This window comes from Jaculus jaculus, chromosome 9, assembly GCF_020740685.1.
Source record: "Jaculus jaculus isolate mJacJac1 chromosome 9, mJacJac1.mat.Y.cur, whole genome shotgun sequence".
In the NCBI taxonomy this organism is placed as follows: Eukaryota; Metazoa; Chordata; class Mammalia; order Rodentia; family Dipodidae; genus Jaculus; species Jaculus jaculus.
Genome location: NC_059110.1, coordinates 135,632,832 through 135,659,658, shown reverse-complemented (window position 1 = coordinate 135,659,658; position 26,827 = coordinate 135,632,832). Strand labels below are relative to the sequence as shown.

The 26,827-nt window shown below is 49.6% G+C and overlaps 1 protein-coding gene across 1 annotated transcript in view; it reads right to left on the bottom strand.

Moving 5' to 3' along the window:
• The window catches only part of Mrc2 (mannose receptor C type 2), a 77,730-nt gene that overhangs the window by 29,472 nt on the left and 21,431 nt on the right, over positions 1–26,827 (bottom strand). Inside the window, exons 2-8 of the mRNA XM_045158088.1 lie at positions 7,931–8,332; positions 6,783–6,956; positions 6,469–6,633; positions 5,840–5,953; positions 5,258–5,401; positions 1,582–1,770; positions 1,287–1,441 (exon numbers count right to left, since the gene is read on the bottom strand). Coding sequence (XP_045014023.1) covers positions 1,287–1,441; positions 1,582–1,770; positions 5,258–5,401; positions 5,840–5,953; positions 6,469–6,633; positions 6,783–6,956; positions 7,931–8,332 — 1,343 coding nt within the window. The remainder of the gene's footprint in view (positions 1–1,286; positions 1,442–1,581; positions 1,771–5,257; positions 5,402–5,839; positions 5,954–6,468; positions 6,634–6,782; positions 6,957–7,930; positions 8,333–26,827) is intronic.

Genomic DNA, 26,827 nt, shown 5'->3' with positions numbered 1-26,827 from the left:
TGTAATGCAAATGGCTCTGCTGCAACAGTCCCTGCCAGTGTGTCTGATGAACAATGTTCGATCTGTCACAGGGATGGCCATGTCCCGGGGGCTTTGTCTTCTCTGGTAAACCCTGCATACATTCCTTCCTTTACACACCCACACCAAGTCAAGGCCATGGCAAACAATCACCACCCCGTGACTTCTCCTTTTTTTTTTTTTTTTTTTTTTGGTTTTTCAAGGTAGGGTCTCGCTTTAGCCCAGGCTGACCTGGAACTCACTATGTAGTCTCAGGGTGCCCTTGAACTCATGGTGATCCTCCTACCTCTGCCTCCTAAGTGCTGGTATTAAAGGTGTGCACCACCACACCTGGCTTCCCTTTTTTTTTTTCCAATTTTTATTTAATTTATTAGAAAGAGATAGAGACAGATCAAGAGAGAGGGAATGAATGGGCACAGGGCCTCCAGCCACTGCAAACAAACTCCAGAAGCATATGCCACTTTGTGCACTTGGCTTATGTGGGTCCTAGTGAATCGGACCTGGGTCCTTAGGTTTCACAGGCAAGCATCTTAACCACTAAGTCATGTCTCCAGCCTCCACTCCTTCCCCCCCACGCCCGGGGATTTTTCGAGGTAGGGTTTTTCTGTAGCCCAGGCTGACCTGGAATTCACTATGTAGTCTCAGAGCGGCCTGGAACTCATGGCGATCCTCTTACCTCTGCCTCCTGAGTGCCGGGATTAAAGCCCAGCTTTTTTTGTTGGGTTTGGTTTTTGAGGTATGGTTTCACTCTAGCTCAGGTTGACCTAGAACTCCCCAGGGTCAAACTCACGTTCCTCCTCCTACCTCAGTCTCCTAAGTGCTAGCATTCTAGGCATTTGCCACCCAGTCCTGGGGGGCTGGGGGTGTTGAACTCAGAGCTTCCTCCTGCTAGGCAAGCATTCTGCCAGCTGAGCTACATCAACAACCTCTTCCAACCCGGGATTTCTTGAGAACACAAGATCCGGTGCGGAGGTGGGTCCTGGAGGGCGAGGGCTGCGGGCCCAGCCTCCCCATCATGAGGGTTCTGGTGCCACCTGCTGGCAGGAAGGCGCAACTGGTAAGAGACCAAGAATGCGCTTCAAGGGCTTCGGTTTAATCCTTCGACCCTTAACTTAGCCAAGGCTGGCTCAGGGAGCCGATGCAGTGGGGGTGGAGATGGGGTTCAAACCCTGCCAGCTACTCCCACGGGAGGTGGAGGCCTGGTGTGGGGGACAGGCTGCGGAGAGAACAACGTAGGAGGGTGGCTAATAAGCAGGAAAGGGTCTCACCGGCCCCCAGATGGTGACACAGTCCTCCAGACTGTCACGGAAGTTGTTGGGTTCAAAGGGATGCCAGTGGGTGAAGCTCACGAAACTCCCATCGGACCACTCAAAATTCATCTGCAGCTTCAGATCGTTGAGACCGATCCACAGCTCCTCCACCTCTGGAAATGCAGCGGAAGCGGGGGCGGGGGACACAGAGGTCAGTCTCAGCACGGGCAGGGGCCGAAGAACCTTCTCTGGGCTTCTCGGACGGAAGGGGCTGCCCTCCGCCCAGGCCCCCGGCCAGGCAGCCCGCTCTCACCTTGCTTGATCTGCTTGGTGATGAACTCCAGCTCGGCCAGGCTGTGGATGCTGAGAAGGTCGCCGCCGCTCCGCAGACACGCCTTGTTGGACTCCTGCCAGCTGCGCTTCTCCGCCTGCAGGCGGTAGCAGTGGCCCTGGAAAGGCTGCCAGCTGGGCTCACATTCCACCTTCACGTTGGCCCACCTGTCTGCGGAGAGGTGCGCGCGCTCAGACACCCGGGAGCCCCGCTGTCGAGCCAGGCAGGGCCTCCCAAACCTGTCCCCGGGTCCCTTCTCCATCAAAGCACGTTTGGAGTTAATGAGCACAAAACCCTCAAGGCTGCTGGAGGCTCAGAATCAGAAACCTGGGGACGGTGCGATTCCATCAAGGACGGAGTAGGCCCTCTGGCTGAGGATTTATTTTTTCGGGGGGGGGGGGTGCGCGCGCGCTCATGCCATAACATGTTTGTGAAGATCAGAGTACAAGTTTCAGATCGATCCTTGCCTTACACCTCATTTCTGAGGCAGAGTTTCTCATTCACTGCTCTTGGTGGGGGGGGGGGGGGCGGCGGCGGCTAAGGATCTGAACTTAGCTACCCAGGGTTTCTTGGCATGCCTTTTGTCCATTGAACTATCTTCCCAACCCTCTGGCTGAGGTTCTAAGAAAAAGATGTGCTGGGAGAAGGGGTCGTTCTGGAAACACTCTAGCCCATGCCCTTGAGTCAGTTTCCTCCTCCTTAAATGGGGTTTCATGCTGTGAGAATCAAATTCAGCTCATGGCCACCATGGCACCTCCATTACATCTCAAGTAACAATCACTGGGTACGTCATCTACATTGACCTTGGTAGCCGTAGATGAAAGGAATGAGGAAGAAGGCTTTGAGTCAGTAATGGGGTCTGCTCTGGGGTGATGGGGGAGGGTGGGGGAGATGAGCACCCAGGAACATTGAGGAAGAGGGGCCACATCCCCTGGCTAGCATTCCTCTTTTCCCTTCCTCCCCACACCAACTTCTATCTCTGCACCCCAAGGCTCTCTTTAGCCCTCATGACTGTGCCTTTCAGGATCATCCCCCAGGGATTGGGGTCCAAGGGCAGCTGAGACAAACAAGTCCTCACTTGGGTCTTGGCAAGAGAAAAGAGGACTTCACCAAACCACCCACAATGTCAGGCTCAGGCAGGATTCTGCCTGATCAGGTGGGAAGGCGTGTGCCCACTAGAAGCATTACATTGCCCCAGACTGGGATTCTGGGACCTGCTCCACACGTCAAAGCTGGGTGCTCCAGTCATGCCTTTGTCTGAAGACTCAGCAAAATGGGTGAGCTGAGGCAGGAACAGGCTCGCTCCTTGCCTCAAGATGTCAGTCATCTATTGTTAGCCAGGGAGCTGAGACCCAGGACTGCTGCCCCAGACAGAACAGATTTTATTCAGATCTGAAGAAGGGAGCTCCAGATACATGGATTCTTTCAGGCTCAATGGCACCTGTCTCTGAAATGCTACAGCCTGTGCCACAAGACCCAAATCACAAGTCACCTGAACATCTGCTTAGAATGTGCCTCCCGCGAATAGCCGGGGCGCAGGTCCTTGAGGTTAGGGGGGAACTGACAGAGGGGACGCCAAGGAGCCCTGGGGCAGAGGCAGCTTGGGGAAGACCTGAGATCAGTGCCTGCCCCAGACTTCCCCTCCTGCCAGAGGCGGGACACCCCAGGTGTGGCTGATCCTGATCCACAGCAGATGGGGGAGAAGGCAGTGGCCAACAATCCAGAATCAATCTTTGGCAAGAGTTTCCAAATGTGGAGCAGAATTTTTGTTTGTTTCTTGTTTGGTTTTTCGAGGTAGGGTCTCACTTTAGCCCAGGCTGACCTGGAATTCACTATGGAGTCTCGGGGTGGCCTTGGATTCACAGAGGTCCTCCTACCTCTGCCACCCGAGCGCTGTGATTAAAGGCATGCACCAACACGCCCAGCTTGGAACAGAAATTTTTAAGTTTTAGTTTTTATAAATATTTCCTGTAAGTTTTTTGCTTCTTGTTTTGTTTTGTTGTTTTCTTCATGAAAATCCCCCGTTTCATTAGCCCCATAGCAGCCTGGGCAACAGTAGCACCCCTAGCCTGTAGAGACAAAGCTGCGCCACAGGGAGAGCCCCGGCCTCCAGCTTTGCCGCTGTGCAAGAGGGAAGCCTTTATTGTTCACTCTCAACTTGCATGAAGACACTGCACCTCCGAGATTTAAGTGCTGGCCCAAGGCCACATGCCGGTAAAGGGCAGTCCCCAAAGCGGGTCCTCCCCATCACTCCAGATTCGCCCATCTCCCGCAGGACGCCCCTAGAACTCTCTCTCTGAGTCACGTCTGCGATCCGGACACTCCCTGGCTTAAACACCTGTGAAGACTCCCCACAGCCTGTTCAACTTTCTCCCAGCAGCCAAGCCCTTTCACAGACTGGCTGCAGCCTGCCTTTCTGCGCCCTCCTCTTCATCGTCTTGCCCGTAATAAACCAGTGCGTCTCAAACTGTCATTGGACGCGAATCCCCCGGGGGATCTTGTTAAACACAGGTTCTGATTCACTTCGTCTGGGGGTGGGACCTGTGAGCCTGCATCTCTAAAGAGCTCCCGGGCTGAGGAGCTCGCCGAGCACTTGGTGTCTGTGTCCACTAAAGGACAGGCCATCCTTACTCCGCGGTGTCACCCCACGCCGCCACGCCTCGCCTACGTGTCCCCCACAAACACACACCTCTTTTTGACTTAATTTAAATCTGGGACCAACTTGAAAGGGCCCAAGTCAATGTCTCACCTCTCAGAAGCTTATCACTTTCTCCTCTAGCACACATGTTTCCACAACAGCCGCATAGCTCATGATATTCTGATCTTATGTTAGGACGTCTGTGACCTTCAGCCGACTACGGTCCCCACAGGGCACAGGGAGTGAGTCTTTAACATGGTTCCCAGTAAGATGTTCATCAAGGGTGTAATGTCTGCTGCTGCCTGGCTATACTTTATGTATATACTATGCTCATAAAACTGCCCAGTGAGCACTTCTCTTAATGTTCATACTCTTATATTAGTGCTACTCTCCCTTTTGGTAGAGATTCTTCTTTTCAGATGGCAGTGACCTTGGGACAACTCAGAAGGTATCATGGTACTGGAAAGAAGTGACCGGAGTGCTCAGCACTGTAATATCTCTATCACACCTTCCAAGGCTCAGGGTCCATTGTGGAAGAGGTGGCGAAAAGAATGTAAGAGCTAAAGGAAGGGTAGGACTGCTTACAACGTGCTCCTTCAGACACAAAATGGCCTGGATATCCATGACCTCATAGTACCTGACACTACCTACACAAGACCATCATAAGAGGAGGAAAAGATCATGACATCAAAATAAAAGACAGGCTGATTAAGATGGGGAGGGGATATGGAGAATGGAGTTTCAAAGGGGAAAGTGGGAGGAGGAAGGGTATTACCATGGGATATTTTTTATAATCATGTTAGTTGTTAATAACAATTCTTAAATAAAATAAATTAATTAATTAAAAAATGTTCACCAGATGAATTAATGGCACATCCCAATTTGTTCAGACGCTAGCCAAACAAGTGAAAGAAGAGAAAGAGTCAGAGTCCCTTTGAGCCGTGGAGAGAGCCAAGAAACACTCAGCTGGCTGGGCCGTGACCCCCCCTGTGCCCCGCTGCCCCGTCTAGGTGGGCTCACCTGGCTGGGGGGACTCAGCCGTGGCATTGGGCTTCTTCTTGCACACATAAGGCAGCGCCATGCTGCAGTCGCGGTTCTGCCAGCCACCCGAGGACTCGGTGCGAATCACTCCACAGTTCTCCTCACTTGGGTTGTCCGGCTGATCTGTGGGCGGGCAGGGTGCCAGCACCCAAGTAGAGAGAAGCTCACACCATGGCACCATGAGCCCTCCACGGAACTTGCTCTGTCTCGTCGCTCCCGGGAGGTCTGAGTGAGCTAGACGGCCAGCCCTCCACCGCGGCTCCAGACCCTCAGCACTGGGTCTCCCCGCTCCCTAGCCTGAGCTCCCCCAGCCCTGGCCTTGCTGGTCAGGGAGCCACTACAGCGGTGCAAGTCCGAAACTGAGAAGAGAGGCTGAACTGGGGCTACCGACTGGCTCCTGGGGCTGGCCAGGGCCCAAGTGTCTTAGGAGAAGGGACGGTTCCTACTTTGCACGAAGGCATTCTATGTGCTACTGGAGCCGAGCGTGTGTCTTGGGGGGACCCTCAGGCTTCCCACCCCCACTGCTCCTCTAGAGCCAGATATGAGGTCCCCATGCCTCACCGCTCTCCCAGTTGAGGTACTTGAGGGGCGAGTTGTCTGACCACTGCCAGCCTCCACTGGTGTCCAGGTCATTAAGGCCAATCCACAGTGTGGAGCTATAGCCCGTGAGGAGTCCTGGCAACAAGAGCGGACACAGGTGAAAAGAACGTAAGAGCCAAAGGAAGGGCAGGACTCCTTACAACGTGCTCCCCCCAGACACAAAATGGCCTGGATGTCCATGACCTCACAGTGCCTGACGCCACCTACACAAGACCATCATAAGAGGAGGAAAAGATGATGACATCAAAACAAAAGAGACTGATTGACAGGGGGAGGGGATATGCTGGAGAATGGAATTTCAAAGGGGAAAGTGGGGGGAGGGAAGGAATTACTATGGGTTATTGTCTATAATTATGGAAACTGTCAATAAAAGTAAACTAAAAATAAAATACGTTAAGAATAAAAAAATGAGGGGGGGCACTGAGAAGTTGGAAGCCTGCACTTGGCCCTCCTCCTCTGGCCACTCACCATGGTTCCCCCCCCCCCCCCGCCCCTGGCCCCTACAAGCAGGAAGAATGTAAGGGTCTTCCCAGGGTAGGTTCCACCCCAGCCAACCAGCCAGGACCCAGGGTGGCCGCCCCCCCGCTCACCATTGATGTAGGTCTGCTCGTAGACCTCGGTGATGCTCAGGAGATCGGCCCCCTGTTGCTCGCAGCTGGCCCAGGCCTCCCTCCACGACAGCGTGGACTGGAAGTTGAACTGGTAGCAGCTCTCAGTCATCTGGTCCTTGTCCCAGAAGGTCTCACAGTCATTACCTGCCACCGCCACAGATGGACAACGGTCCCTCCCCAACTCTCAGGGCCCAGCCAGGTGGCTGCACGTGGGGGGTGGGGTGGGGTGCCAGCTTCCCGCCCCTCCCCAGCCCCCGGGCGCCCGGCTCCGCCCCGCCCGGGCTGGCTCTCACTCTTGACGGGGCAGAAGCCCCAGCGCTCGTCCTTGCCGTAGTCCTGCGTGGTGGCGCACCACAGGTGCCCGTCCTCTCGGCCCGTGCTGGTGCAGCCGTGGAACCACTGGTTGTCATACTTGAAGGGGAGGGTGCATGGCTTCCCGTGGGAGTTCCCCTGGATGGTGTAGACCTCTGCAGGGGACGAGAGCTGGCCCTTGGCACCTGCATGCCGCAGGCTGCCTACCCGCCTTACCCTCTTCCCCCCCCCCCAGGCTCTGCACTGGGTGACTTGAAGGGTCCCCGTTTGCTTGAAAAAACCAGTAGTGCAGTAGTACCATGGGGTCCCCCCTGCAGACTGGGCATCAGGAAGGGAATTTTCCTTTTTCCGGTTAGCTAGATTGCTCATTTTTGTACCTAATGAAGTCACAAGCAGTATTCAAATGTGAAAGTAGACAATAATAATTGTACGATGTTATTGTCTTCATCACAAAAGCAACTGGTGGTGGTTTCCTTTGGGATAAGGTTGCACCTAGCCCAGGCTGGCCTCCGGCTCCTCTTGCTTCTACCTCCTAAGGAGAGATCCCACACGCGTGCGAGCATGCCTCACGAAAACGCTCACGGCTTGAAAGAGCCAGCAGCCTCTTAGACCGCAGTACAGCTCCTCAACACTTTCAAGCCTTCTTGGTAGCTTCAGCCTTTTTTCTGGGAAATCGGCTTAGCCCTCCCACGGCAATCCCTGTCCTTCACGTAATGGTCACTTTATGGGATTGGTGCTTGCAGAAAGACCAAGGAGCTTCAGGAACATTAACCAAGTTGTGGGGACACCAGCACAGAAAGCGAATTTAAAAAAATTGTTTTTCGAGGTAGGCTCTCAGTCTAGCCCAGGCTGACCTGGAATTCACTATGGAGTCTCAGGGTGGCCTCGAACTCACGGCAGTCCTCCTACCTCTGCCTCCCGAGTGCTGGGATGAAAGGCGTGTGCCACCACGCCCGGCTTTTCAAATTATTTTTTAAAGCAAATGTTTCATTTGCTTTGAGGTTAATTTTTTTAACTATTCAAAGCCGTTTCCTATGAAACAATGACTGCCAAGAGCCCACAGAAACTAAAGACTTCGTCATCCTGAACTTGACCCTTCATCATCCACTGCCTCCAAGTAGCCCCTCACCATAGTATGGCCGAGAACAAAGGTCCTCTTCGCTGCCATAGATGCGCCACTGGCCGCCACGGGTCTGGTCACCACGCTCAAGGCCACCAAGCTTGGATGAGTTTCCGGCGCGGGCCCCCAGAAGCAGGGACAGCTGGTCCCCCAGTGTACGGCAGTGCCAGCGAAGACTCAGGGCCTCCCGGTCACATTCATACATGCCTAGCGAGGCAGTGCTATTGGTACCCGGCCAGCCTGTGCCCAGACACTGCATGGTACCCAGATTGAAGAGCCGGTTCCGGGAAACCCACTTCCAGCGTTGGGCCGGGAGACTGGCATTGCAGAATGGAGTGACTCGGACCTGCGCACCCGGGGCCTCCAGGCAGCCCTGCAGTCCATGGCTGAAGATGAGGAAGACATCAGGTTCTAGGAAGGAAGGCAGGACATGAAACCATCATGGGATTCTGATAACCAGATAGAGCTACAGATAGGGACCACTGAACCGAGTACACCTCTAACGTGTAAAACCGCTCAGTTCTCACTATTCACCCCTTGAGGTGGGGGGGGGGGGTCACTGTGGCAACACTGTGCCAAGAAGAGGCAGGATTCATCTTTATTTGGTCCAATGCCCACCTGGAGGCAGGATTCGGTCACCTGTTCCACTCCAAATGCAAACCAAGCCCACCACTGCCTACGGTAGTCCCTCATCTGTGGCTCCATCAGCTTCCATTACCTATCGTCAACCGTGGTCCGAAAACATTAAGTAGAAAACTCCACAAGTAGACATTTCATAAGCGTGAAATAACTGCTAGTATAGCATATTGTTATAACTGTTCTGCTTTATTAATATCTTTCTCTATCTTTAAAATGTTTTATTCATATTTATTTGAGAGAGAGACGGAGGGAGAGAGAATGGGTGCATAAGGGCCTCTGGCCACCGCAAACAAACTCAAGATACCTTGTGCATGAGTGCGACCTTGCAAACTTCTGGCTTATGTGGGACCTGGACAGTCAAACCTGGGTCCTTAGGCTTCGCAGGCAAGCTCCTTAACCGCTAAGCCATCTCTCCAGCCCCATAATCCACTCATACCAAAAAGATAAAGTAAGAAGGGGATATTAGCTTCTATGAGACCGGCGCAGAGAAGCAGGAGGAAGCAGCAACCACACCACCGGCAAGTCACGGGCTCCTGTGGCCGCTGGGAAGAACTTCTACTCCGGGGCCCGGCCTGACCCAGGAAGAGCAGGACAAGCGGGAAAGGACTCTGCACTCCCACCAACCTTGCAGTATCAGTAAGGCCGGAAGGGAGGACAACGAGGACCAGCTAAGCAGCTCCAGCACAACTTCACACTTTCCACAGCCTCCCCTTCCCCATCGGCCAGCACCCAGAACCCCACCGGAGATCTCAGGACACCAAGGGATGGGAGCCATGCCCCCACTTACCGCACCCAGCACAGAGGATCTGAAGAGCAGGCCAACCTAACCAGCTGAGTTGAGCCCACAGTGCACCAAAGAGGGAACAGGCTTCACACTCACCATAGGTGAGATAGAAAGCCACTCCAAGGGCTTAGTGGTTAAGGCACATGCCTGTGAAGCCTAAGGACCCAGGTTTGATTCTCCAGATCTGACATAAGCCAGATACACATGGTGGTACATGCATCTGGAGTCCTTTTGCAGTGACTAGAGGCCCTGGTGCACCCACTTCCTCCCTATCTCTCCCTCCCTCTCTTTCTCTCTAATAAATAAATTTTTTAAAGAAAGAAAGCTAAAGCATAATATATGTGTGGAGGGAAATGGAAATAAAAAAAAGAAAGCCACCCCAAAATGTAACTTTGCTGTTTTACATCAAGGCAATATATACCCCAAAGCCAGGAATATAGGTTTGCACAAAAAGTGCTCACTGCACCTTCCATATCAAGGTAGGTTGCAAAAGAAAGAAAGAAAGAAAGAAAGAAAGAAAGAAAGAAAGAAAGAAAGAAAGAAAGAAAGAAAGAGAGAGAGAGAGAGAGAGAGAGAGAGAGGGAGGGAGGGAAGGAGGGAGAGGGAGGGAGGGAGGGAGGGAGGGAGGGAGGGAGGGAGGGAGGGAGGAAAGGGAGGAAGGAAGGAAGGAAGGAAGGAAGGAAAGAAGGAAAGAAGGAAAGAAGGAAAGAAGGAAAGAAGGAAAGAAGGAAAGGGAGAAGGAAAAGGAAAGGAAAAAAATTCAAAACCCAGAGCCAGGCGTGGTGGCAGCACGCCTTTAGTCCCAGCACTTAGGAGGCAGAGGTAGAAGGATCACTGTGAGTTTGAGGCCACCCTGAGATGACATAGTGAATTCCAGGTCAGCCTGGACTAAAGTGAAACCTTACCTTGAAAAACCAAAGGGGGTGGGGGGAAATAGTCCACAAAGACAAAAATACTAATTTGTTATTGGACTTGATGTACATTTAGACTACTTCACTATTCTTTTAAAAAATTTTTTTGCTTATTTTTATTTATTTATTTGAGAGCAACAGGGAGAGAAAGAGAGAAAGAAAGAGAGAGAGAGAGGCTTCCAGCCACTGCATATGAACTTCAGATGTGTGTGCCCGCTTGTGCATCTGGCTAACGTGGGTCCTAGGGAATCCAGCCTCGAACCAGGGTCCTTGGGCTTCACAGGCAACCGCTTAACTACTAAGCCATCTCTCTAGCCCAACTACTTTAATTTTCTTTTTTTTTTTTTTTTTGGTTTTTCGAGGTAGGGTCTCACTCTAGCCCAGGCTGACCTGGAATTCACTATGGAGTCTCAGGGTGGCCTCGAAATCATGGCGATCCTCCTACCTCTGCCTCCTGAGTGCTGGATTAAAGGTGTGTGCCACCACGCCCAGCTACTTTAATATTCTTAAATAAGTTGTGTGTTAAGGTTAACATTTGTCACTTTTGCTGTTTCTTAAAGTGGTTTTTTCCTAATTCTGTCTCTCTGGGGGGCAGGATCTTACAAGGGCCCAGGCTGACCAGGGGCTCAGAGAAGCTCAGGAATCTCAGGCTCCTACTGACTAGATGCAGGACGTGAGTCACCACGCCCACCTAGGTTAGGGCCTTTGGTTGGGTTAGTTTATCTATCTGTTTGAATCCCCATTCATGCATAAATATTCCATGCTAGTTTTGTTTGTGTTTATGTATGACTTAGCTGGATTTTAGGTTTTTTTAATTTCCTGTATTTTTCTCCACCAAGCCTGCTATTGGAATCTCTCTCTGATTCTTCCCATGCACAGCTTATTTACTTCCCAAGCTTCCTTCCACATTCTATCTTCCTTATCCCCTCCCCTTTACTCTCCAAGACTACAGCCTTCCATCGCCTCCACGACCTCGAAGATCTGGGAACGAGCAGTACCCCGCTTCCTTCCCTCCCACACTCATGCCGGCTCCACCTTTGTCCATGTAAACACTAGTCTTCACACTAACTCACCCTACGCTGTTCCCACTTCTAAGTAACTGAAACCCAAGCACACTTCACACCAGCCTTGCTCATTTGCCCACCAGCAATTATTGAAGTTACTTGCTACTAGGACATCATACAGCAGGCATATTCACCAGCTTGGGTCACTCCCACCACTGCCTCCATTACTCTATGAGGAATATGACGTCTCGAGTTCCCACCCTGAAGACATAACATCTGATGTACACGTCTAAGCATACACGATAACTAGAAAACCCAAGCACTGAAATAACTCAAGATGCAAAAAACTCTATGCAATAATATAATAGTCAAGACAACATAATTCCTCCAAAAATTATAAATCCAACAGTAATAAAAAGCAGTGAGACTGAGCTAGAGAAAATGCCAGACAGAATTCAAAAGAATGGTTTTAAATATGCTCAAAGAAATCAAAGGACTTGGGCTGGAGAGATGGCTTAGCAGTTAAGGCACTTGCCTGCAAAGCCGAAGAACCCAGGTTCAATTCCCCAGGACCCATGTAAGCCAGATGCACAAGGTAGTGCATCAACTTAATGAAATAAGAGAGTCGATAAAAGAGATGAGTAAAGAAATGTAGAAAGTCTCAGAATAGAATGGATCAAAAAGAGGACAGAGTATCTGAGCTGAAGAAAAGGTGGCAGATCTAGAACTTTCCAACAAAGAGAAAGCCAAATGAATAAGAAAGTGTGAGTGGGAATTTCAGGACATTTGGGACACCATGAAGAGATCAAACTTAAGAATTCAGGATACAGAAGGAAAAGAATTTCATTCTAAAGGCATAATAAGTATTTTCAACCAAATCATGGGTGGGGGGAACTCCCCTCAGGTGTGATAATGCACACCTTTAATCCCAGCACTCAGGAGGCAGAGATAGGAAGATCACTATGAGTTCAAGGCCAGCCTGAGACTACATAGTGAATTCCAGGTCAGCCGGGACTAGAGCAAGACCCTATACCTTTAGAAACCAAAAAGTAAAAACAGCTGACAGAAAGCTGGAAGAAGCCATTCTACATGTAGTTCAATGGGAGAAAGAAATACCACCAGTGAAGATACTCAACAGTGGACACTGCAAGCCTTATGATTGGCCAGCCAGCCCAAATGAGCCAACGGGTGCAATAGTGGCACATCTGTCATGGTGGAAACCAACTGCCCTCCAATTGGACTGGAGGCCCGCTCCATGGGGGGGAATACATCCCTGATATTGAAAACTTAAAACAAGGGTAGTCATGAGCCTTAGGGGTATAACATCTGCTGAAGTCTGGATAAGTGTATATACTATGCTTATCAAACTGCCCAGTAAGCACTTCTCTTAATATTTATACCCTTATATTAATGCTACTCTCACTTTGGGTAGAGAATCTTCTCTTTTCAGATGGCAGTGACCTTGGGATGACTCAGAAGGTATCATAGTGCTCGAAAGAAGTGACTGGAGTACTGAGTAACATCTCAATCACAACTTCCAAGGCTCAGGGTCTAATGTGGAAGAGGTGGTGGAAAGAATGTAAGAGCCAGAGGAAGGGTAGGACTCCTTACAACATGCTCCTCTCGACACAAAATGGCCTGGATATCCATGACCTCACAGTGCCTGACACTACCTGCACGAGACCATCATAAGAGGAGGAAAAGATCATGACATCAAAATAAAAGAGACTGATTGACATGGGGAGGGGATATGATGGAGAATGGAGTTTCAAAGGGGAAAGTGGGGGGGGGGTTACCATAGGATATTTTTTATAATCATGGAAAATGTTACTAAAAATTGAGAAAAAAAAGTAAAAACAAACAAAACAATTCCCCCAAATCGGGAAAGAGGTGCCAAGACAGATACAGAAGGCATCAGAACACAAAACAGACAAAACCAGAAAAGACCCTTTCCTAATCATATTATAATTAAACTACTAAATACACAGACCAAAGAAAATATACTAAATACAGTAAGAGAGAAGCATGTAGTCACTTGAAAAGGTAAGTCCATCAGAATAAGAGGTTATTCAACATAATCTTTTTAAAAGTATTTATTATTTAGTTATTTATTTATGTGGCAGAGACAGAGAGAGAGAAAGAGAGAAAGAAAGAAGCAGAGAGAGATAATGGATGTACCAGGGCATCTAGCCACTGCAAACAAATGCCAGACGCATGCACCACCTGTGCATTTGGCTTACATGGGTCCTGGGGAATCAAACTTGGGTCCTTTGGCTTTGCAGGCAAGCACCCTAGCTGCTAAGCCATCTCTCCAGACCCAACACAATCTTTAAAAGCCAGAAGAGCTTAAAATGATGTATTCCAAGTTCTGAAAGACAACTGCCAACTCAGATACTATATCCAGCAAAGGTATCAGACACAATTGAAGGGGCAATAAGAACTTTCTATGATAAAAACAGGCTACAGGAATATACAACCACTAAGGCAGATATACAGAAAATACTTGAAAGGATCCTGCAGACTGAAGAGAAAGAATAGTACAAACATGAGACCACAAGAAAGATTACACTGTGTGCAAGTAATACTTAATGCAAGAGAGTAACAACAACAACAACAAAAAAGTGCTACAAAATCAAGAATAATGACAGGAATGAATACACACCTGTCAATCATAACTCTCAATGCCCAAACCAAAAGACACAGACGTGCAGACAGGAATAAAAGGCAGGATGCTTCTGCCCATTGCCTCCAAGAAATTCATCTGTCCATGAAAGACAGATACTGGGCTGGAGGATGGCTTAGCCGTTAAGGCACTTGCCTACAAAGCCAAAGGACCTCGATTCGATTCCCCAGGACCCATGTTAGCCAGATGCACAAGGGGGCTCACACGTCTGGAGTTCGCTTTCAGTGGCTACAGACCCTGGCATACCTTTTTTCTCACCCTCTCTTTCTCTGTCAAATAATAAAATAAAGAAAAATAAAATATTTCTTAAAAAGTAAAATATTTTTTTAAAAAAGACAGACACTATCTTAGGGTGAAAGAATAGAAGAAAATGGTACTTCTAGCAAATGGGCCTAGGAAATAAGGAGGTGTTACTGTTCTAATACCTGACAGGATAAACTTTGAACCAACATTAGTTAGAAGAGATAAAGAAGGTCACTTTATACTGATTAAGGGAACAATCCAACAAGAGGACATTATAATTCTAAACATATATGTGCTGAACATGGGTGCATCCAATTTCATTAAACAAATTCTACTAAATGTAAAGTTGCAGATAACTCCAAGTACAATAATAGTGGATGACTTTAATACTCTACCCTCACCAACTGACAGGCCATCCTACAAAAAAAAAAAGCATCTACATTAAATGACGTCATAGAACAAATGAACCTAATAGATAGCTATAGAACATTCCATCCAAATGTTTGCAGAATATACATTCTCTTCAGCATGACATGGAACTTTCTCCAAAACAGACCACATATTAGGACACAGAACAAATCTTAGCAAATACAGGAAATAATTCCTTGCACTCTATGTGATCACAATAAGAGAAAACTACAATGGCGCATGCCTTTAATCCCAGCACTTGGGAGGCAGAGGTAGGAGGATCACCATGAGTTCGAGGCCACCGAGACTACATAGTGAATTTCAGGTCAGCCTGGGCTAGAGTGAGACCCTACCTCAAAAAAAAAAAAAAAAAAAAAAGAAAAGAAAACTACAAATCAATAGCAAGAAAGACAACAGAACATACACAAACTCATGGAAATTAAACAATACACTACTGAATTATGAGTAGGTCATTGAAGAAACCAAAAAAGAAATAAAAATTCCAAGACTCAAATGATAATGAAAACACACATACCAAAACCTATGAGATATAATGAAGGCAGTTCTAAGAGGGAAACTTATAGCTTTTAGTGCCTATATTACAAAATTAGAGATGTCACAAATAATATTACACCTTAAGGCCCTAGGAAAAGAAGAACAAGCCAACCCAAAATTCAGTAAATGAAAAGAACTAAAGAAGAGCAGAGCAAAAATTAACGAAATAGGAACAAAAAAATTACAAAAATTGGGCTGGAGAGATGGCTTAGTGGTTAAGGCACTTGCCTGCAAAGCCAAAGGACCCAGGTTTGATTCCCCAGGACCCACATAAATTAGATGCACAAGGTGGCAAATGCATCCACAGTTTGTTTGCAGCAGCTGGAGGCCCTGATGCACCCATCTCTCTCTCAAATAAATAAAAATAAAAATTTTTATTACAAAACTTACAAAAAAAAATCAATGAAGCAAATAGGTAGATTTTTGAAAGGATTTTGAAAACACTTAGCGAAATTGACCAAAAGAGAGAAGAGCCTCAAAATAATAAAATTAGAGGTGAAAATGGCACTATTACAACAGATACCAATGAAATTCAGAAAATCCCAAGGACAAACCTTAAGAACATATACTGTACTAAACTGGAAAACCGACACCAGCTTAGATGCTCAACTTATGAATGGATAATAAAGAGGTGGTACATTTACACAACGGAGTTTTGCTCAGCTGTAGAGAAAAATGAAGTTATGAAGTTTGCAAGGAAATGGATGGATCTGGAAAAGATTGTACTTAAGTGAGGTAACTCCTACTCATAGAGTCAAACTTGGCTTCTCAAATGTGGACCCTAGCTTCAAATGTTAGATTTGCGTGTGAGTTGGAGTAAACGCCAGTAGTAGAGGCCAGGAAGCTAGAACAGAGGGAAGAGAGGGGCGGGCTTAAGGGAGGGTATTGAGGGTATTGTAGATGCATAAGCAGAGGGCAGAATACTGGGGGCGAGATGGTTTAAGTGGGGTTAGATCACTTAGGGGTTGGGGGGACAGAGCAGAGGAGGGAGCAGGAGGAGAGTTAATCAAAAATAAAGATGGTATGAACAAGCCATATGGCAGCTATTTTCTTCACTAGCTAAATAATACATATGATAAAAAGGAGTCTGGGCAGAAGTACCCCTGTGGGGGTGGATAATGCTATACCCAGAAACCACAGATTGTTACAAGAAAATTTCAGCCCCAGGGGTGGCATACTTTCCAGCACGTTGTTGGTCAGAGATGTCCCTGATGTCCCCAGAGCATTTCAGGCTGTTGCCCACCACATAGTAAGACATATTGCTGACGACTCCACATTACTTGAGTTGCAGGTCACTGAGAAATCAAGCCGGAGCTGAGCTGGAAGCCTCCGCCCTGTTGACTAGCTGTCAGGATGCTGGAAAAAGCTGTGGTCTTAGCCAGCAGCCCACCTTGCAAGTCTTTTTTTAAGACTTTAGAGCGATTCCTAACCACCCTTTCTACCATGTGAGGTTTCAGGAGAAGAAGGCTGCCTGAGAGGAGCTGGCCCTTACCAGACAGTCTACCATCTCCTTGATCTTGGACTTCCCAACCTTCAAATCCAGGACCAGACAAAGTTCCATTGTTTATAGTCCCCATATTTTTTTATATTTTTATTTTTATTTATTTATTTGGCAGAGAAAGAGGAGGAGAAAGAGAGAGAGAGAGAATGGGCGTGCCAGGGCCTCCAGCCTCTGCAAACGAACTCCAGACGCGTGCGCCCCTTTGTGCATCTGGCTAACGTGGGACCTGGGGAACCGAACCTCGAACCGGGATCCTTAGGCTTCACAGGCAAGCGCTTAACCGCTAAGCCATCTCTCCATCCCACCATATGTATTTTCTTAACCAATCCCATTGACGTTCAAACATCCCCATATTCCAAGGTCTTTATTTTTTGTTTTTTCGAGGTAGGGTCTCATTCTAGCCCAGGCTGACCTGGAATTCACTATGGAGTCTCAGGGTGGCCTCAAACTCGCGGCAATCCTCCTACCTCTGCCTCCTAAGTGCTGGCATTAAAGGCATGTGCCACCATGCCCTTTTTTTTTTTTTTTTTTTTTTGAGGTAGGGTCTCACTCTAACCCAGGCTGACCTGGAATTCACTATGTAGTCTCAGGGTGGCCTCAAACTCAGCGATCCGCCTACCTCTGCCTACCAAGTGCTAGAATTAAAGGAATACGCCACCATGCCCGGTGTGGCGGTTTGATTCAGGTGTCCCCCATAAACTTAGATGTTCTGAATGCTAGGTTCCCAGCTGATGGAGATTAGGGAACAAACATCTCCTGGAGGCAGTGTATTGTTGGGGGCAGGCTTATAGGTGTTACAGCCAGTTTCCCTATGCCAGTGTTTGCCACTCTCTCCTGTTCCTGTGGTCCACCTTATGTTGGCCAGGGGGATGATGTCCACCCTCTGCTCATGCCATCATTTTCCCTGCCATCGTGGAGCTTCCCCTCGAGCCTGTAAGCCAAAATAAACCTCTTTTTCCCAGAAGCTGCTCTTGGTTGGGTGATTTCTACCAGCAATGCGAACCGGACTGCAACACCTGGCTAATCCAAGGTCCTTTAACAAAGCCATAATACCAAAAACCCATAATGGCACAGAATAAACACTCACACTGCAAAAGATGGCACTGAGCATAGCAAAGAAATATTCAACCAATACAAGATTTAAATAGGGCAAACATCAAACTCTGTAGCTCCAAGTCCAACAACTCTAGCCAGTGAAAAATCTCCAAGTCCGATAATTCTAACCAGTAACAAGTCCCTGGAGTCCTAATTCCACCCCTCCAGCTAGGCTACTCACAGTCCTGGGAAACGTCATCTGGAGCCAGCAGCTCTCCTTAGCAGCCATTTTGTGCTCCCAGCATCTCCACTGGGTCTCCACTGCAACCCACGGCTCATCCTCATAGCCCCATGGGTTATCCATGCAGGCATTAAGCAAACCTGCTTCACACTGCCCATGGCCATTTCCAAAACACAAGATCATGTTGCAAACTCAATGACCCTCTCTTTCCTGCATTTCTTCTACTCCACAACACCAAGTAGACTGCCAATCTGTTAATCCAGGGGGAATAAAGCAGACTTTGAAGAACAGGACACTCCTTGAGCACTCAATCCCCTTCAAAAGAGTCTACATTCTTCCTGTTGCCCCAGTGCAGGTCAGCTGGCCCAATCTCAAAGGTTGTACTCTCTCAATTGCAGCTAAATAGGCAGCAGTTTCGGCCTAAAGGTTTTTCTGTGCTATATCCCTCTGCTCACACCAGTCCATTTCTATGCAGTGCAACCCTGCACAACTTCTCAGGACATGGGCATAACAGCAAGCTTCTCACACAAACTGCTTCTAGCCCAATCCAGACAAAGCTCTTTCTTACCCTCATAAGCCAAACCTCACAGTCCATAGTTCTAACTGCATTCAGGCCTTTCAACTCTGACCAGAATAGTCCATCAAGCTGTACTTACAGCATTGCAAGGCATCTCTTAGGCCAAGGTTTCAAATCCTTCCTCATTCCTCTTGAAGATCAGCTCCAAAAGGCCAAAGCCACACAGTCAGGTGTCTAGTAGCAATCCCAGTCCTTGGTACCACTTTACTGTTGCAGTCAGGTTCACTTTGCTGATAGAAATCACTCAACCAAGAACAACTTATGGGGAAAAAGAGCTTTAGTTTGGATTATAGGCTTAAGAGGGAAGCTCCATGATGGCAGGGGAAAATGAAGACATGACCAGAGGGTGGACATCACCCCCTTGCCAACACCAGGTGGACAACAGCAATAAGGGCTGTGTAAAGTCGGGAGTGGTGGCACATGCCTTTAATCCCAGCACTCTGGAGGCAGAGGTAGGAGGATCACCGTGAGTTCAAGGCCACCCTATACTCCATAATGAATTCCAGATGAGCCTGGATTACAGTGAGACTCTACCTTGACAAACATAAATAAATAAATAAATAAAAATAAGGGGAGTGTGCCCAACACTAGCAAGGGGACACCGGCTATAACACCCACAAGCCCGCCTCCAACAATACACTGCCTCCTGGAGGCGTTAATTCCCAAATCTCCATCAGCTGGAAACCTAACATTCATTCAGAACACCTAAGTTTATGGGGAATACCTGAATCAAACCACCACAACAGGGTAATGAAAGGTCCAGAGACCAGAAAAGATAATCCTTTCATTTTTAAAACTTCTTTTATTTACGTGTGCGTGTGTGTGTGTGTGTGTGTGTGTGTGTATGTGTGTGTGTGTGTAGTAGTTATGGGCATGTCAGGGTCTCTTGCCACTGCAAACAAATGACCATCTAGCTTTATATGAGCAGCTGGAGAACTGAACTTAGGCCACCAAGCTTTGCAAGCACATTTAGCCTCTGAGCCATCCGTGCATCAGCTCCATCCTTGGACCTGACAGGTGAGAAAACTGAGGACCAGAGAAAGGACACGACCAGGCCGTCCAATCATAATGCCTTTCGAGCCTGGAGTTCCCTCCTGTTGCAGGAGGTTGGCCTGACCCTGACAACCAACGTGGGCCTCGTTTGGATTCCTTTGACATCTGCAATCTGGCTGGGACTGAGCTGACACACAGGTAGGTTTTCTGGCTGATAATGGGAGGAAAAGCCTGTCTCCCTCGTCTGTTGTAAGACATTGGGAAGTGTTGGGCTTCATTGTCTAGCCCTGTCTGAGAAGCATCTAGAAAAGAAAGCAAGGGGCTGGAGAAATGGCTCAGGACACACAGCGTTACCTAGAAGGTGCTGTGTATCTGGCAAGTGCTCCAGGATGTTAATGTGGATTTGAACCCGGAACTGGGATATCAGAGGGAGGTAAGGGCAATGCTGGGTCCCTACGGACACTCACAACACCCAGCACTATCTTTGCTCTCTTGGGATCTGTAGTCTAGTAGGAGAAAGACAATGGCTTTGGACAAAGCAGGACACAAGGGTAAACAATGAGTCTTTAAAATTTCAGGTGTCGGGCTGGAGAGATGGCTTAGCGGTTAAGCACTTGCGTGTGAAGCCTAAGGACCCTGGCTCGAGGCTCGATTCCCAAGGACCCATGTTAGCCAGATGCACAAGGGGGCGCACGTGTCTGGAGTTCGTTTGCAGTTGCTGGAGGCCCTGGCTCGCCCATTCTCTCTCTCTCTCTCTCTCTCTGCCTCTTTCTCTCTCTCTCTGTCTGTTGCTCTCAAATAAATAAATAGGACTGGAGAGATGGCTTAGCGGTTAAGTGCTTGCCTGTGAAGCCTAAGGACCCCGGTTCGAGGCTCGGTTCCCCAGGTCCCACGTTAGCCAGATGCACAAGGGGGCGCACGCGTCTGGAGTTCGTTTGAAGAGGCTGGAAGCCCTGGCGCGCCCATTCTCTCTCTCTCTCCCTCTATCTGTCTTTCTCTCTGTGTCTGTCGCTCTCAAATAAATAATTTTAAAAAATTAAAAATAAATAAATAAATAAAATAAACAAAAAATTAAAAAAAATTCAGGTGTCTACACCTTTAATCCCAGCACATGGGAGGCAGAGGTAGGAGGATCACCATGAATTCGAGGCCACCCTGACACTACATAGTAAATTCCAGGTCAGCCTGGGCTAGAGTGAGGAGACCCTATCTTGAAAAAAAAAAATCAGGTGTCTGGAGGTATGAGAGGAAGCTGTCTGTCTCCCAGCGGTCAGCAGCTCAGCTCGGGGCAGAGCTCTGCAAACTCCAAAGACCTGCAGGAGGCGCAGCGTGAAGAATGCAGGTCCTGAGCTGCCTTGGCGGCGAGCGACAGTAGGAGATAGAATGGAGGAGCCCGAGAGCTGCAGGAGAGCTGCCGAGCAAAGGAGAGGCCGAGGAAATCCTGCTTCTTGGTTTGGCTTTCTAAGATAGGGTCTCACTCTAGCCCAGACTGACCTAGAACTCACTCTGTAGCCCTAGGCTGGCCTCGAACTCATGGTGATCCTCCTACCTCTGGATCCCGAGTGCTGGAACCAAAGGCGTGTGCAGTGGCACATGCCCAGGAGAAATTCTGGAATTGTACGCGCGGACCCTGAGGACGCGGCCTTGTGGGGCGGGGGCTGTGGGAGGAGCGCTTCCACCCAAGGCTGAGGCATGGCCCGGACCCACAGCAAGGGGAGGCCATTTCCGCAGGGCCTCGCAGAGGAACACTGAGTGCCAGGGCATGCAGTGAGAGTGCCCACCTTAGAGCGCAAGACTCCCAGGGACAAAGGTGGCTGCCTGCATTTTGTTGGCAATCACCCATGCCTACCACAGTATTACCCATCAACTTGCTCAACATGCTTTTGTTCCAGGGCTGGGGAGATTGTTCAGCGGTTAAAAGCGCTTGCTTGTGCCAAGTGTGCCCAGGTGTGATTTCCCAGTACCATGTAGAGCCAGATGCATAAAGTGGCACATGGTCTGAACTTCCTAGTCATCAGGGAAATGTAGATTAAAACTACATTGAGATTCCATCTCACTCCTGTCAGATTGGCCACCATCATGAAAACAAATGATCATAAATGTTGGCGGGGATGTGGAAAAAGAGGAACCCTTCTGCACTGCTGGTGGGAATGCAATCTGAACTTCGTTTGCAGTGACAAGAGGCCCTGGTGCACCCTTCCTTCCTTCCTTCCTTCCTTCTTCCTTCCTTCCTCCCTCCCTCCCTCCCTCCCTTCTTCCCTTCCTTCCTCCCCTGCCCCACCCTGCTTACAAAAAAATAAACCCATGAATGAATCAATACATGCAACTAGGCAGGGAGCTGTGCACTAAGCATCAGTTGAGTGTGAATCTCTCACTTGTTCATTCATTCAACAAATGCTTGGAATTTAGAATTTCATAGTTGGGGCTGAAGAGATGGCTCAGTAGTGAGAGGCACCTGCCTGTAAAGCCTGATGGCCCAAGTGTGACTCCCCAATACCCACATAAAACCAGACACACAAACAGCAGGAAGCCCTGGCATGCCCTCTCAAAGAAAGGAAGGAAGAAAAAGGAAAGGAAGGAAGGAAGAAAGGGAGGGAGGGAGGGAGAGAGGGAGGGAGAGAGGGGAGGAAGGGAAGGGAAGAAAGAAAGAGGGAGGAGGTAGGAAGGACTTCGTAGATGTCACTGCTGCTGAGAACACAATGAACAATACGCACATGATCCCTATGGTTTTGCAGACTACTGGACTGGAAGAGTCTGGTGTACCAAAGCTGTGGAGCTGATACCAGAAGCCTTAACCTGAGCTGCCCACAGTCTTCCCAGCAAACTTTTCATCACCATCTTCTTACACATAAACACGAAGCTGTGGGCGGACACAAAGCTCACTCTTGACTGCTGACAACACCCACCTCTGGCCACTGTGAGTAATTGGGCAGAGAACTCAAACCACGCTGATTGCTGGATGCCCCTGGAATACAAAACGTTTTTCTCTTTCTGAGGAGAGTTTTAGACTGGAGCTGCCAACAGTCATGTTTCCTACCCTGAAGGGACAACAAGGAAGAGAAACAAAGCTGAGTGGAGCAGAGAACTGGAGAGGCAGTGAGTCTTGGTGGTGCTGTGAGGCCACATCTCTGTCTCGGAGCTCCAGTGGCTGTTCTGTGAATGGCTCGTGGCTCGGAGTCACGTTATTCTGAATCGGTTTCCTGTGCTGGAATGGATTCCCAGCACGCGCCTTACACATGCCAAGCAAGTGCTCTGCCACGGAGCTACACACCCAAGCACCCTTTTCCTCGTCACTGATGAGCTTGACTGCACTAAGTTTCGGGACTGGTACCCACAAGAATCCTGGTATAAGCAATGGCCTCTATCTTGGGGTTACAGCTCATCTCCCTGATCCAGGAGTTCTGGGTTCCTTGTAGGCTAATGGACCGGCAATTTGGGGTGTTCCCAGATCCTTGACCTATGAAATCCATGGACCAGAAGATAAGGCTCAGAAAGATTTTGACTATAACAAAGCTTTAGGAGGACAGAGAGAAGGGGGTGCAAGCCTAGAACCTGAGAGAAGGAAGCCAGGTGGAGCTCTTGCCCAGGGGAGGCTGGAGGGGCTTTGAGAAGCCCCTCTCAAGACTCAGATCTGAGATTTTCATGAGTAGTGGCTACGTGAGGAAGACCAGGTTGGCAGGTTGTTTTGGACTAAGACCAGATTTCACAGCTTGGCCAGTAATCTTAGGTAAGGATCAGAGTTTCTGTCCTCTAGGAAGGCTGCAAGCTTAATCTAGAGATCTTTCCTGGAGGCTGTAACATCCAGGTTTCTAAGCTTACTGACATTGCCTGCTTTTAGTCAAGGAATAAAAACTGTTCATTTTGGGGTTCCATTACCCTGACTACCTGGCCAATTTCTGTCTCCTGTCATCACCAACCCCAAACGGGGGGCTACTGTTCCAGGCCCTCTCTGCTCTAACCAGCTTCTCAGGGCAGTCTACAGCAGCACCTGGACAGGCTCAGGGGAAGCTGGACCTCTACTACATCCTCTCACAACCCCTCTGGCTGCTCCACTGGGGGCCTTTCTGACCCCGTGCTGATGGAGCCCCTGTATGAAGCAGTCTTGTGAACTACATGGAAATTAAAAAAAAAAACAGTGTGTGAGAGGACCTTTGCTCTCCTGCCATTTACAGGGAAGGTGGGGAGGCAGGAGTCTGAAGCAATCCACAAAAGGTTATAAGCCACACGTCAAGAATCATGCGAATCAGTCAGGCCAAATTTACATTGAATGGTGTTGTCATAATCCACACAGGAGAATTACAGACCACCACTCTTTTCAAACCAATTTAGGGTTATTTTTATTAAGCCAGCGACTGAAAGGGGCTCATGCCTGGAAGAACTCTCAGTGAAAAAGCTCAAGGGAATAGCGGATTTTTTTTTTTTTTTCTGTTGTTTGTGTTTTTGGTTTTTCGAGGTAAGGTCTCACTCTAGCCCAGGCTCACCCGGAATTCACTATGTAGTCTCAAGGTGGCCTCGAACTCACAGCAATCCTCCTACCTCTGCCTCCGGAGTGCTGGGATCAAAGGCGTGCGCCACCACACCTGGCTTTTTAAAAGGCCATAAAATCATAATGACATCCGTGCCACATTAGGTCTGGGCAACCTCGGAACGGCAGTTGTTCTGTGTGTGTGTGTGTGTGTGTGTGTGTGTGTCCTGGAGTTATCTTGTTTCTACATCTGGGTCTTGAAAGTGTTATCAGCGCAGATGTGGCCTCTTGGGGCTGTGTTACTCCCCCAATAAATGGAGTGAGGGCCTAACCAGGACAGGATAGCATTACCTTAGCTATGGCAGGGGACAGAGAGGACTTTCCAGGTCACTGCGGAGTGACAGCAATCTCTGGCGCTGCCACCTGAACGCAAAGCAGCGAGAAGGGGGCAGCTTGCGGCAGGACTCAACAGCAGGCGTCTGGGACGCCCAGGTCATCAGCGCGGAAGACTTTTCTTTTTCCCCATGCACAGAAGCAAATGGGCTTTTAAAAACGTTGTGTCCCCAGGCCCTCTCTCAGAGAGGGTCACCGAGGCCTCTTTCCCTTCTCCCCAGAAGGGTTCCCGGCTGCCCGGGGCAGCTTCCCAGGGCGCCCGAAGGCGGAGGGGCGTCGGGGCTGAAGGAAGCGCAGGAGAGGTCAAGCCCAGCACGGTGCCGCACGCAGCGGCCTCCCAACAAACACCTTGTTGAATGAGAGGCGTGTCCAACAAAAGCCTGAAAAGCCCGAGCAGAGGGGAGGACACGAGAGCAGTCCAAGCTGGGGAACCGCCGCCGAGCCAGGCTCGAGGCTGGAATTCCAGGCCCAGCACCCCTCGGGCTCAGCTCTTGGGAAGCTGGGGGGTGGGGAGGTGTCCAGTGTGGCCCAGGTGGCCTCGGTCCCCTCGGCATCTCTCCCGTCAGCCCCGTCTTAGGCCACGCAGGGGCAGAGGTGAGGGGTCATTCCAGGGAGAGCCAGAGGCTGGCCGGTGGCCGCCAGCCAAGAGAAGCAGCTGTTTTCAATGAGCCACTTGGCCCCGAAGCCAAGCCTGGAAATGTCCGAGTCAGCAGAAGCTGCCAGCTCCGCCCTGCTGAGAGCGAGGCCAGCCCCGCCCAGCGCCGTCCTGATACACTGTGATACACTGTATCCATGTGCATACAGGCACACTGAACCTGGGGGGGGGAGGATAAGACTTTTTAATAGCCTAATACTCTGCCCCTGTTGTGCCCTATCCCCACTTAAGCCCTGAAGGGAAGGATGAACCGCCCTCTGCCCCCATCCTTGCTAATTCACCCTCCCTGCGCTCCCTCTTGTTCGGCCTGTCCTTGGTTCCCGCCAGTCCAAACCACTCGCCGCCCACGACTTCAATGCAGATGCCTTAGACCCTTGCCAGCACCCCAAGCTGCCGGCTGTTGACTTCTCCGGCCAGTGTTGAGCAGCGCCCCGCCACCCCTCCAGCCGCGGAGGGCTGCCTTCACCATTCGTTCCCCAGACGTTCCCTTGACTGCGTGAAATGTGGGTTACCAAAGGTGCTATCATGTCCTAGCAAAAATAGTACAGTCAACTCTGGTGTGGGGGGGGGGGGGACTGTGGCCTCCACCTACTAAATGCAAGGGAAGAGGGAAGGGGGATGTGCTCTGGGGTGGTGGGGAGAGGGATGTGCCAGCTTGCCCTCGGATAGGAGTTCTGCGGGACCCTGCCAGGTGGCGCCAGGGCTCAGTGCACGCAGGACCCTGGAGTTCTGTTCTCACCGCTGGCCCTCTTCCTTGGCATCTGGCCAGGCATAGTGGCACATGCCGGTAAACACGCCTGCAAGCCCTGCTTGAGGTGGTACTGAGGTAGTTTGAAGGCAGCTTGGGTTACATAACAAGACAGCCCCCACCCACACACAAAGCGACACTTGCGACCTCACCAAGCTCATACTATCTACACAAGACCCGCAGAAAAAGGGGAGGCGGGGGCTGGAGAGATGGCTTAGCGGTTAACACGTTTGCCTACAAAGCCATAGGACCTTGGTTCGATTCCCCAGGACCCACATAAGCCAGATGCACAAGGGGGCGCATGCGTCTGGAGTTCTTTTGCAGTGGATGGAGGCCCTGGTGCGCCCATTCTCTCCCTCTCCTTCTCTCTCAAATAAATAAATAAAAATAGTTTTAAAAGGGGGGAGGGGGAAAACACATGCTGATAATAGGGCTGAGAGATGGCTCAGCTATTAAGACACTTGCCTGCAAAACCTCACGACCCAGGTTCAATTCCCCAGTACCCAGGTAAAGCCAGACAGATGCACAAAGTAGGCCTTGCACACCCATTCTCTCTCTCTGCTTGCAAATAAATTATTTAAAACAAAACAAAACATGACATCAGAACAGAACAGGGACTAGCTGGAAAGGAGGGATTCAGTGCAGGGGGCTGAGGGGAAGAGGAAAAAGGTGGGTGGTGGGAGGGGATTACTGTATGGAGGTTGTCAAAAAAAGTTTTAAAAGACACAATCTCTACAACAAAAACAATAAAAAGTGTAGGATCTCACCCCCGCTGGTTTTGGTCTTCTCATACCTACTCATTAACAATGTTTTATGGCCTGCCTTTTTCCAGGATTCATCATGCACAGCCACTCAGAGCTCATTAAAAACCGGCAGTAGGACAGGGTAGCCCCCGCTCCCCTCCCAGGCCTCGCCTTTCCCAGACAGCTCACGGGGATCCTGGCCTCCAAACCTGAGCATCACCCCTCAAGCCCTTTCCCCTTTCCTCCACCCGGGGTCTGTCTCAGACCCGGCCGTGAGCTCCTCCGCAGGGCTCCACCCCGCAGCCTGCGTCCAGCTCGCCAGCCCGGC